General features: G+C 40.3%; 1 protein-coding gene across 2 annotated transcripts in view; it reads right to left on the bottom strand.

Moving 5' to 3' along the window:
* The window catches only part of LOC111924835 (ras-related protein Rab-10-like), a 32,278-nt gene extending 27,117 nt beyond the window's left edge, over positions 1–5,161 (bottom strand). Inside the window, exon 1 of one of the 2 annotated variants that reach the window (XM_086889316.1) lies at positions 4,959–5,161. In XM_086889316.1, the coding sequence (XP_086745442.1) occupies positions 4,959–5,130 (172 nt within the window). In that variant the 5' untranslated portion in view covers positions 5,131–5,161. The remainder of the gene's footprint in view (positions 1–4,958) is intronic. The other variant, XM_086889325.1, reaches the window with a different exon arrangement.
* Positions 5,162–12,255: the final 7,094 nt, after the last annotated feature.

Raw genomic sequence — 12,255 nt, 5'->3', positions numbered from 1 at the left:
CTACTTAAAATGACAGTGTACTTTCACCAGAAGTAATGTCATTTGAAGGAACCAGACAGATTAAAAAATCACAAAAAAACTTAAGTTAATAACACTGCACTGATTTCTGTAAGAATGTGCAAGCCAAATTACTTTATCAAAGGAAAGCACCCATGGCAGCAAAGCAAAAATGCAGAGGAAATGCTCCCTTCCTTTGTACTGACAGATGTATTGTGCACAAAATTTTGACAAGTACACTCTCACATGCATGCGTTCACATGCACTTTCAATGCTATTAACATTTTTTTGTGTGAGTGTGGTAAGGCTGTTGAGGTGAATTTTAAAAATTATTATGATAATCATGTCCTTCACTTGATGAATTTTCATTGAAGCTTCAATGAAAAGGAAAGATGAAATAATATAATTGGTATCTGTAATTAATATTACACAAAGCTTCCTTGATGGAATTAATAATGTCAGAAGGAAATGTAAGTAAAATTTGTTCATGTAAGGTGAAATTCCAACATGATGGAAAACATTTGCTACTGTAATTCACATGTTTTTTTTAATTATCTGTATCACTTTCTACCATTGATGTTGGAGCAGTTGAGAGGGACAGAGTGTACACTGGGAGGCTGGAATGTCACTTACAAATGGTGCATTGGGAACACAGAAAAAAATCATATTCCAGACAGGGATTCCCAGAACTTATAGGGAAAAGTTCTTAGTTGACATACATTTTAATAATAAATTGCTATAAGCTTTTTTTTAAAAAAAAAAAAAAAATGTAGAAAGGGAAACAGAGTGCTGAATCAGACTAAAACTTAATCTAAATTAAAATCAGGCATATTGACTTCTTAAGTCAACTTCAAAATTTATTGACCTAAAAGGTCAATGAATGTTAGTGAAAACCAGAAGTCAATATGTTCTGCATGCATGAATTGTTCATGTCTTTATATGAAATTTCCAGCAAACTTAGCAAATTGGAAAGACAGAAAAGAAAAATGAGATACACAATGCCAAAGACAGCTCACGGATTTCAGATGCTTTCAGGCCTACCTGGTATACAACATGATCAACATAACAAAGCAACCATTGATTACAGCTCTTGAGATAAATGTTATTGGAATGCAACAGCATGTACTTGCTTCTTTTAAGCTGTCAAATAAAGCCAAGAAGGGGGATGCTGGGTGCAAGTTCAAATTCTGGTTGTTATTTCCAACTTTTATTACCATGAAAATTTCCTTTATTTATATTTTAATGAGTAAATAATGCCTATATTAGTACTGAAGCACCTTAAAGACAACAAAGTCTAAAAAGCACAAAACCAGTCAGCCACAGGGTAATTCAGCTGTGAAACACTGCTCTCTTCCCTACCTTTGGCCATCTGCAGAAGTCATCTTCAAAGAGGTCTTTTGCAGCTGGCCTGGGAAATTGCAGCATACTTTTCACCCAAGCAGAGCTGGTGGGTTTCTGATAGAAAATGCTCAAAAACATGTCTATCCAAAGAAAAGGCAAGTTTGAGTAGCTTAGCAGGATGCTACAGTGGAAGGACAGATGGTGGTGAATGCCTCTGTGCCCACTGCCTGTCATACAGCATCTTCAACTCCAGAAACAGGGAAGCAGTTCCTAACAGCTCCTGTGCCCAAACTGGGCAAGTGCACAGTGAGACGTGATGGGTTGAGGTTCCACTGTTAGTCCTAACCCATACTTAACCCCTCCAATTGCTGGTGCATTACTTGCATCAGATTATTTTCTGAACTTGTCAAGAAATGTCTGAAGCAGAGAGGTGTCTGAGCAAGTCAGAAGTACTGATAATTCCTGGTTTGCTGAGAAAAGCAACTCATTGGATAAGATGACTTGTTAGGAAAACAAGAGTGACAAAAAAATCCAGTCTTGTTAAAAGAAAAGAAATTAAGATGTGGATTGCTACTGGTGTTCTTAACACAGGACTTACCTTCAATATGGTTCATTTTCGTTGATTATTTTATTCCCTTCTAAAGTAAATATCAGGGAATCTACACAGACCTTTTTAATCCTAATGTTGAAGTTGTACCACTTTCAATTATGACTTATCAGGACTCACAGCTCTGCAGAAATGTTTTTCACAGGAAAACAGTATGAAAGACCAAAGAGACAATAATACAGCAAAATAACCTCATAGCCTGTGAGATCACAATTCTGTTCACTGTATACAAGGAGCGTTTTTTTGTTCATAAACCTTCTCTATGACTTTATATGCAATACCATTGCTTAAACAAAAGCATTTCTTCTTTACAATCTATTCATAATACAATGTATCCTCCTTATGATGCGTATAAGTTTAATTAGAAAACTATAACTGCTTATAATTTATCCAAACTATGTAACTATAGAGGACAGGCACCCAGCCTTGAGTGTTTAAGTGCTGCATTAAAAGCTTTCAATCAAAATTTACTGTGGATGTATTTTTTTGCATTTTCTCACAAAATACATCATTTTAGAAAAGTTCACTGCTACTGGAGCCTACTACAAAATGCTTCTCTGTTTTTTTTTCCTCCCGCAATAACACTAGGATTTCTCCTAGTAACACAAATATGTGATTCAAGATGACAATAGAAAGGAGACTTTCAACAACCTTTTAACTTCTATGCCTATGACCCTCTGTCACAAAGGAAGGTGATGGCACATGATTTTGTCAGGGAACTCAGGAAGCTGCAAGACTTCACAGTAAGGATAATCTTTCCCCTACTCAAATCACTGTTTCAATTGGACAGGTAAGGTGAAAAATCACCTGACAGCACATGAGCATTTAATAGGCTGTACAACAGAAAGGGATCATTTGACTGAGCTTGTACGAAACAGGAATCCAGATAAAACCAGTTGTTTGTTCTGGTGGTTTCAACAGTGAGGAAGAAGACATCACAGACTGAGAAAACACTATGTGTCTTCTTCCTTTACATCCCTAGGAGCCACAATCTCTAGGGCATCCTTTCCACTACAACTGTCTCCATGAAGAAGGAACCTCCCACTTCCAACGTTACTCTTTTGAAAGACACCACTCATAATCCCATTTGTTTTCAAAGTCCAAGCTCTGAAACACCTGGTAAAATAAAATTAAAGGAAATACAGTATTTCAGAAATAACTTTAAGAACACATTCAAGTAATAAATACCATGGTTGGATTATTCACTTATATTTCAGATAAGCAATTTTTAAAAGATTTTAAATATCTCGATAATAGGTGTCACTAATGAAACTAAAGAAATTAATCTTAGTCCATAAACTGTCACAGGAACTATTATCTTCACTATTTCTTTAAATAGTTCAAGTCACAACTTGGGAAATACATACTTAATATCATCACCATATGAAAGTTTTTTCAGTCTGCAGTCAACTGAACCAAGAATAAAAGAAATTATGTCTCAAAATAATAACCTCATGGTCAGGAATCTCAATGTAAAATGCATCAACAAAGCTGTTGTTTATTTTTATAGGCATTCTTTGGGCTCTTGCTAAGCCTGGCAACAAGTTGCCTATTATCAGGATCAATTTCCTGACTTCATTGTTAGTGGTGTTCTTCCCTCTTCATCTGTGCTGGTTTCAGAAACTGCTTTGTAAGAAAGGGCAAGAAAATAAAAAGTGGTTAAAACTGAGCCATTTTTATGTGGGCAGGTCAAGCCATCTCGTGTATGTTAAGTATTCCCTGGACCACTACTGTCACAGCTACTGTCTGGTATTTAATTCTGTTATGCTAACTCCTCCCAGACTGAAAGATGTGTAAATGAACTATGCATATTCCAAATGCAGGAATACACAATTTTCTGGCATAATTTAGTTTTCTCTTCAAAATCAAATCAAATCAAAGAAAAAATGTTCTTACACACAAAGTCTAAAAAATTAAAATTTCCCAATGAGAATTTGGGAAAATGTCCACAGCAAATCAAACCACTGCACTCATGTAACACGTTTTCATGCTGGAGATATTTTCAGCACGTGGACAGTCATCCTGCCATTCCCCATGGCACTGTGGGCCAGGGAGTGCCAAGACAGTGGGGAGCTCCCCATCACCCTCCAGCTGCAAAGTGTGGTGCCAGCACAGAACTGACATGGTCTGGCAGGATTAATTATTTCCATCATACAACAACTCTGCTTTAATCATCATGCACACCACTAGCTACAGTAGAAGATATCTTTATACCATTAAAAATATAAGCACAAAGTTAAAGTCCTTTATAGCCTGAAATATTGATGAACTGGTCTTTCTACTGACATCTGACAACTCTCTGAGGTTGGTACCTGAAAGGATGCTGTACCTGAAAGGATGCTGTAGCCAGTTGGGGATTGCCCTCTTCTGACAGGCAACAAGTGGACAGGACAAGAGAAATTACCCCCAAATTGTTCCAGGGAAGGTTTAGGTTGGACATGAGAGAGAATTTCTTCCCAGAAAGCGTGATTAGACATTGGCATGGGCTGCCCAGGGAGGTGGTGGAGTCACCTTGAAGGTGTTAGAACTGGGCAAGGCACTCAGTGAATGGCCTATATGACATGACAGCGTTTGGTCACAGGTTGGACTCGATAATCTCAGAGGTCATTTCCAACCTAGCTGATCTAGTGCTCTGTATTGTCTTTTCTAAACCTGCACCGATGTGCAGCAGCAGGGCCTCAGTGGGCAAATAAGAAACCGTGAGAAGCAAATCTCCACAAGTTTACACGAAGAGTATGTTTCCGACGCCCAGACAAACAGCACGGACAGCGTAACAAGCCAGCACTTTGCAGTGGCTCTGAAGCCAATGACATGTGTCCTGACACCCCGGCAAAGGTTTAAGCTGCTGTTCGCGACAGCACACACGCACAGCCCAGCGCAGGGAGGTTTGACACCTCCCAGCCCAGCAGTGCCGCGCTGACAGCGCCGGTCTGCCCGGGTGCGAGCCGTGGGCACCGGGAGGGAAGGGCAGCAGCGAGGCGGCCGGAGGCGCACGGAGCCGACGGGCACTCACCGATCGTGGCCATGTACGAAGTGGCAGCAGAGCCGGCGGGAGGCGAACCGGGCTCCGTGTAGCTGCGCACGATGGAAGTCTTCCCTACGCAGGACTCTCCGGCCATGACGATTTTCACCAGCAGCGGCCGCGGCTCCCCTGCGCTGCCCGGGCCCGGCCCCAGCCCCGCCATGGCGGGCGCCGAGTGCCGGCCGGGCCGGGCCGGGCCGCGGCGGGGCGGGGCGGGAGCGGGCCCGGAGCCGCCTCAGAGCCGCGCCAGCCACTGCCCCGAGCCCGCGTTATGAAATTATGCAAAGATACACTTGTTTTTTCAAGAAGTTTCATCACCAGGGAGGAAGCGGGAAACTTTTACAACCACATGACGCTTCTCCCTTGAAACACAGAAATAAACAGTCTGGTTTCATATTCCTGGCGTTAAGTCAGAGGCAGAGGAAACAGGTTTTAAGAATTTCCTCTTTTTCACTTTTAATTTGTTGCCATCTGACAGTCAAAGTGACCTGTAAGACACACGCACAAAAAAAAAAAAACCCAAACCAAAAAACCCTGTATTTACAGTGTAGGCTTGATGCATGCGTGTCTGGATGTTTTTACCAGAATCCCACATTGTCCAGATTATAAAACTCATGGCCACTTGCCAGCATGCCCAAGGAACTCATCCAGTGTCTTAAATTTAGGAACAGGATATATTTGAATGAAAAGTGCTCATGTTTGCAAATATTTGTGTCTATCTAGGCCTGTGATTACTTCTCATGGGATTTAGCATTGTCACTTTCAACCCTTAAAGCAACAACTCGATGAGTTTATGTATCAGAGCTGTAGATGTGACACGCTGGCTTTTTGTGGAGGACAGTTTATGACTCAGTGGGCTCCACCTAGCATGATTCAGAATTACAGAATCAGGACCATCAAGGTTTGAAGAACCCTTTGGGGTCATCCAGTCCTATCATCAACCCAACACTGCTGCTGTAATCACATAACCACTAAACTGTATCACCAGCACCAGATCCAGACACCTCCTAAATACCTCCAGGGATGCTGACTCCACAAATGTCCACCTATCAAAGGCCAATTATTATTTCAGGCTTATGTCCCCTTCACCCCTCACAACAACCTGCGCCTCAGCTTGCAGGTATTGGACTTGGTGACCTTTAGGACTCTGTGGTAGAAAATCTCCAAAGGATGTCATCAACCTGTTTCTTAGTTGGTGCAATTTCCTTCATTGCTGAAAAATTTGGATTTCTGCTACAAGCTGAGAAATAATGAGTAGGAAACAACAGATTAAATCAACTACTGAGTTCGGTGGGCGTTTTAGGAGAGACCTCTGAGATGTGACTGTGTAAAAAACCCAAGGCTAGAAAAGAAGACAATCAGTTAAAGTGTTTCTATTTGGAACAGAGTAAGGTTGTGTATTGATGAGCCTGAATGCATTCTTGAGTGACTTGGTGGAAAAAGTTGAGCCCACAGGATGCTTTCAGGAGATACATCACATTATGAAGGTGTTCTGGGAGCCTGGTCTGTACAATTAAGCAGCAGACTTGCTTAGTTCAACAAAATAAAGGCTAGAAGGGAATATGGTTACTCTTTGCCAGGGATTCAACTAAAAGAAGGCAAAAAAAGCTTCATAAAATAAAGAATAATATAGTAAATAGATAGATATACACTGACCATGAATATGGGTAAGCCAAAATTTTTGAGGATTCTAATGATATTTCAGAAAATTCTTACAATTGAGGAAGGATTGGGAAAAAATTCTTCATAAAGGCAAAACTAGAAGAACATGTTAGGGGGGGCTGTAACTGCCTGCAATAGGGAAGGACTGGATTTCATAAACCAGAACACTTCCTATGAGAGAGATCCCCTGCTGTCTCAGCAACCCCATGAAGTTCTGCTTCCCATGCAGAAATTTGAGGTTACCAGTTTATCCCAGATACAAGGAAAGATGAGGTTGCCAGCATCTTCTGGTATTTCTCATGGGTCAGAGGCAATGATGTATATGGGGAAACTCTAACACCTTATCCAACAGATATTGCAACATCAGCAGGCAGAGACAAGTGTCTGCAGCCATCTGTGTGTCAGTCCTGCCCTGGTCCCTCTGTCAGTGTGGCTGCTGAAGCGAGGACAGTGCTGCTGTGTCCTGTGATGGGTGCTGTAGCACAGGTTGGACAGGTGCATGCATGTGGGTAGCACACTGCTTCACAGATACTTCTTAAGGCTTTCTCTTTACTGTGGAGTCTTCTCAGTTGTCTGCTCTGAGGTTGTCCTTCTCAAAATAGCTTTCTTCAAGTGCAGGCAGTGCTGCAGCTTCCTGCAGCAGTAGATTTACGCGTAGCCTGGACTGATGGTGTTAACAAGGATGCTACATTAGCTCAGTCTTTACCCTCTGCTGTCTGTCAGGCCAACCAATTTAAATAAAAAGGCTCTCCATAGCATTTTGTACATTGGAGTGTTGATTTATGAGCCATGCACAAGGTAGGATTCTAGCCAAATTCCTGAGACTCCAAATACCCGGGGTTACCGTTGCTCTCTGTGAGTTACAGTATCACTTTTCCTGATATTCCTATCCACAAGGGGACAGTCTTTCCATCTCTTACCACCGACTAAAACCATTTAAAAGTTAGCTCCTTGAAAACTACTATTCAATGAACGAAATTTATTTTTTTAAAATACATGTTTCATGCTTTAGAAAAGTTCTAGATCTTTGTATATCTGATATTACTGTACTTAGGAAGCTAATCATAAGCAAAGATAGTTTAATGAAGCTAATGACTTGAAAATAATGACCGTGGCTACAAAATAATCAGTGCAAAGCACAAAATGAAGTTTCCATTGTGTTTATTGAGATATCTTTGGAAAAAAAATGTATTTTCTTCTCATTCAGTTTTTTTGATTGTTCACTTAAATTTCTTTATCCAAAAATGTCATGAATAGTACTAATAATAAAGATAGTTTTAAATGGAATTTTAGTGGGAGATCTTTGAATTTTCATATAGAAAAAATTACTAGATTTATTATAATTTAATTTTATAAAATGTTGGATTATGAAAATATCACATTCATTTTTCTTCAATGTTTGTAGATTGTGGAAGTTGCTCTCATAGATATGATTCTTACATTTTTGCTTCTTATCTGAAACACTTGGTTTAGAAATAGCTACTTAATTTACTCTGAGTACAGAATACTTTGGGAAAAGCAGACAATGCCATATTTTTAAATTTGCAAACTGCTCACACCTCCTAGTTTTCACTAGTGTGGCATATGGCCTCAATCTCTCCTGATAAGTTGATCCAGCAGCTGATTTTTCACAGAGCCAAATCTCCACAAAAGTGGGCCAACTCCTCACTGCAGTTACAGAAAGTACTCTAAAGCGCTCTGAGTGCAGGAAGAAACCAGAGAGATTCTTCAGCAAAATATTTCATGCAAACCATGCAACATAATCTTGTCACTAAGCTGGCTTTGCACATACTTGCAAGCAACCATCATTAAAATAATAAAAAAAAAAAGTTAAGGAGGAGAACATAAACCAAAGATGAAGAAACTTTTTTTTTGAAACACAGTAGTATTGCTACAGGTGCCACAGCCTCCATAATAAATGAAGCTTCCTCCTTAATAAAGTAAAGATGACAAAATATTACAAAGTGGTTCAATGTATTTCCATCTGAAATTATTTTGATGGAATATTAGAATACTAATGCAATTACAAATATTAGCAGCATATTCATGAAAGTTTTCCTGAGCTGGAGATATAAGCTAAAAATTATAATGAGAAGAAAGAGCAAGGCTTAATTTGGTTTTAAAATGCTCCGTACTAAGTCACTGCTCATGTCAAGATTATTCACTGAATAGATTTTCTTAAGTGACCAAAGTGGAACTTTTTGCTTTTATTTCTGTTAAGATAAAACCACTTCTGAGTGACAAAATTGAGGTAAATTACTCATAATAGGCAAAACAGGGTTCACTAATCCTTAAATGAAATTTCTGGGCCAACTGTAAATTATTTTAGTTATTTAAGAGACAGGATTCTCTATCAAACCAGAACATAATTTTTAAGTTTTCACCAGAGAACAGGACATCTCTCTCTCTCGTTCTCTATCAGAATGACTCAAATGTGTGGCTACTGATAAAAACTGCTGAAAAGTGATTGCAATGAGTTACCTATTGTTTGTAGCTCCTTATGCTACACTTTGCGTTTGCAATAGGTTTTAATTTTATGTGCTTCAATGGCAGAAGTCATCGCTACATTCTGCCTTGGCTTATTATCCTCAGTTCATGTATCCCTTGATATCTCTGGATTCAAAGCCATGTTTCTCAATATATTTGAAAGAGGCACTGTGGTGGTCACAGTAAGAGGTAATTTCAGCTGATTGAAGAGCAGTAAGGAGAATAAATGAAAGATGTGACAATTTCTGTAATCAGAGGGAGAGGTAATTGAGGCTAAGAGAAATATTTTAGTTACAGACAAGTGAGAAGGATTCTGATACATTACAGAGAAAGAAGTAGGGTCACAAGTCCTGGCAGAAACCTGTTCCAGTGCAGGCTTCCCGTTGGGTCACGGCCTTCTTCAGGCATCCACCTGCTCCAAAATAAGTTCCTCCACAAGCTGTAGGTGCTCCTGTACTTTATTTCTGCTCCACCACAGATCTCGATGGGCTGCAGGGACACAGCTGTCTCATCATGATCTGCACCATGGGCTGCAGGGGAATCTCTCTCTGGTGCCTGGAGCACCTCCTTCCCTTTATTCTGCACTGACCTTGGTGTCTGCAGAGCTGTTTCTCTCACATATTCTCACTCCTCTCTCTGGCTCTGGCTACCCTCTGGTTACCTGCCTCCTCCCCCCCACACCCACGCTGCCTTTTTGACCTGAGCAAACTTGGGAGAGCTGTGGTTGTTCAGCCTGGAGAAAAGAAGACTTCACAGAGGCCATCCAGTACCTCAAGAGGCTTTATAAAAAGGAGATACAGGGACTTTTTATATGGGCAGATAGTGACAGGATGAAGGGCAGTGGTTTTAAACTAGTAGAAGGCTGGTTTAGTTTAGATATTAAGAAGAAAAAGAGAATAGTGAAGCATTGAAACAGGTTGTCCAGAGAAGTTGAGGATGGCCCGTGTCTTGAAAGTGTTCAAGGCCAGGTTGGTCAAGTGTTACGGCCAGGAGCAACCTGGTCTAACGACTGGCATCCTTCCCAGGGCAGAGCTTGGAAAGAGATGATCCTTAAGGCCCATTCCAACCCAAACCATTCTGTGGTTCTATAATTAGTGCTGTGTGCTACCAGCATCACTGATGGGCTCAGCCTTTGCCAGCTGCAGGTCCATTTTGGAGCAAGCTGGCTTGTTGGACATGAGGGAAGCTTTTAGCAGCTTCTTACAGAAGCCACCCATATGGCCTGCCTCACCTACAAAAAACCTGGCTATACAAAAACAATACAGAAGATATCTTGGTAAACTTCTTACTTGGTAAGAAGTTTACTTGGTAAACTGTTTACTTGGTAAGCATCCACAGGAATCGGCATTCATGTGGCGATATTTGAAAAAAACCAACTTGGGAAGCATCCTAACATCACAAAAAGAGCCCTGTAATAGAAAGAGGAGTGAAAAGAAGTGTTATCATCAAGATATTAGGGCTAGGAGAAAGACACTAATTACATTTGCTTATTCTGATTTTTCTTAGCACCTGAAGTATCAGGTGCAGTGAGATGATTGATTTCCAAATCAGGGGGATGGAGAGTAGAAAATTAGAGCAGATGTAGAGGTGAAGGACTGAATTCATCCTCGCAGGGGCCTTTAGGTACAATTTATGGGAATGATTTCCTACAGCAGTTTTAGAGGATCTAAATGGAGTATGTGGCTTAGAGAGGTCACAAACTAAAGGCCAAGCAGCTGTGACAGTCATCTTTGAAGGTAAGCTTTAACGTATTCTACCGATTACTTTTTTACCCAGTGATAGAAACAAATAGGAAACCATGCAAGCAGACTGCTTATAGATGAGCCTGAGAATACACAGGCTACATCTGTATCACCTTCAGTAGAAATATCCATATTTCAGTTCAAGTTCACCAAGCGAAGTTGCTGGAGGAGTAAACCAGTGAAAATGCTCCATCTATTCTGTAGGAGTTAGGTCATTTCCTCTGGCTGTCACTCCCTGGCTTGCTCATCTCCATGTGTTGTGACACTGATGGTTCTTCTAACTCCCATGACACATGTTCCTCTTCTATGTCCAGGCTTGCTATTCCAGCTATGAGTTGATCACAGACAGTTGATGCCACAGCCCTGCTGCCTTTGGTGGAGCAGTGTTTTTGGAGACGAGGTGTTGGTAGTTGCTGATGGCGGTGTTTAATCCTCTGAATTCCATTAGCAAACTGTAAGGTAGCTGGCAGCTCTCCATACAATTCAGCTTTCCATGGCAGGAGTCTCCATCCATGTCCAAAAACACCCAGCTAGCCCAAAACTATACACAAAGGGCAACATGAACTTGTATCCTTTCCTTTTCATCTTGGTAAGGAGCTCTCTCATTTAGACTGTATCATTTTCCTGTGGAATCGCCTAATTCCTTTGACCTTCAGATCTGATGGCCCCATCTCCAGTCGCCACTAGTTATGGAGCATAAAGCCAGGACTGGATTGCATGCACTCAGAACTGGGGGCTTGGTGAGCCCCTTTCTTGAATGCTCTTAAGATTTGAAGCCACCTTCTCCAATTGGCTTCACAGTTTTGGTTAGATCAGGTTATCTGAATGATAACCTGAACAGGATATCTAGAATGACTGTCTAGAGCAGGCAATGGTTTTTGATTTATTTTTCAGTGACTGTTTTCTGATTTAATGGATATTTCTGGGTTTATACTTGTTTTCACTAGTCTGACTATATTTTCCTATATATCAAAAGCATGCAGAGTTGCAGATAGACCTTTTTGTGTATCATATAAATCTATTTAATTGAATAAATAAATAAACACTTCTAGAAAGGACTAAGAGTGAAAGATTGTGTTGATGCTATTAGGAGTAGAAATATTTTGGAAGTACCACTATCAAATCATCTGTGAAAATACCACATAGGCACATGAACATACATAAACCCTAGAGAGTATGTTTTTCTTGGGATAAACGTCAAAAATTCAGGTATCCATTTTCATTATCATTTTCATTTCATATCTGAAATATTCTTCAAATGCACAATGCTTGGCAGAAACCAGAGCATCTTCCACTAATCATAAAAAGATGTAAATTGCATTTTATTTATATTTAGCCTTCTGAAAGCTAAGTAGGGAATAATAAGATTATTTGATGCCTAGATCCTATAGGCTTTT

Source organism: Cyanistes caeruleus, chromosome 1 (assembly GCF_971803275.1).
Source record: "Cyanistes caeruleus chromosome 1, bCyaCae1.hap1.1, whole genome shotgun sequence".
Taxonomy (NCBI): Eukaryota; Metazoa; Chordata; class Aves; order Passeriformes; family Paridae; genus Cyanistes; species Cyanistes caeruleus.
Note: the sequence above shows the minus strand (reverse complement) of the source record. Positions and strands in the feature narration are given on the sequence as shown.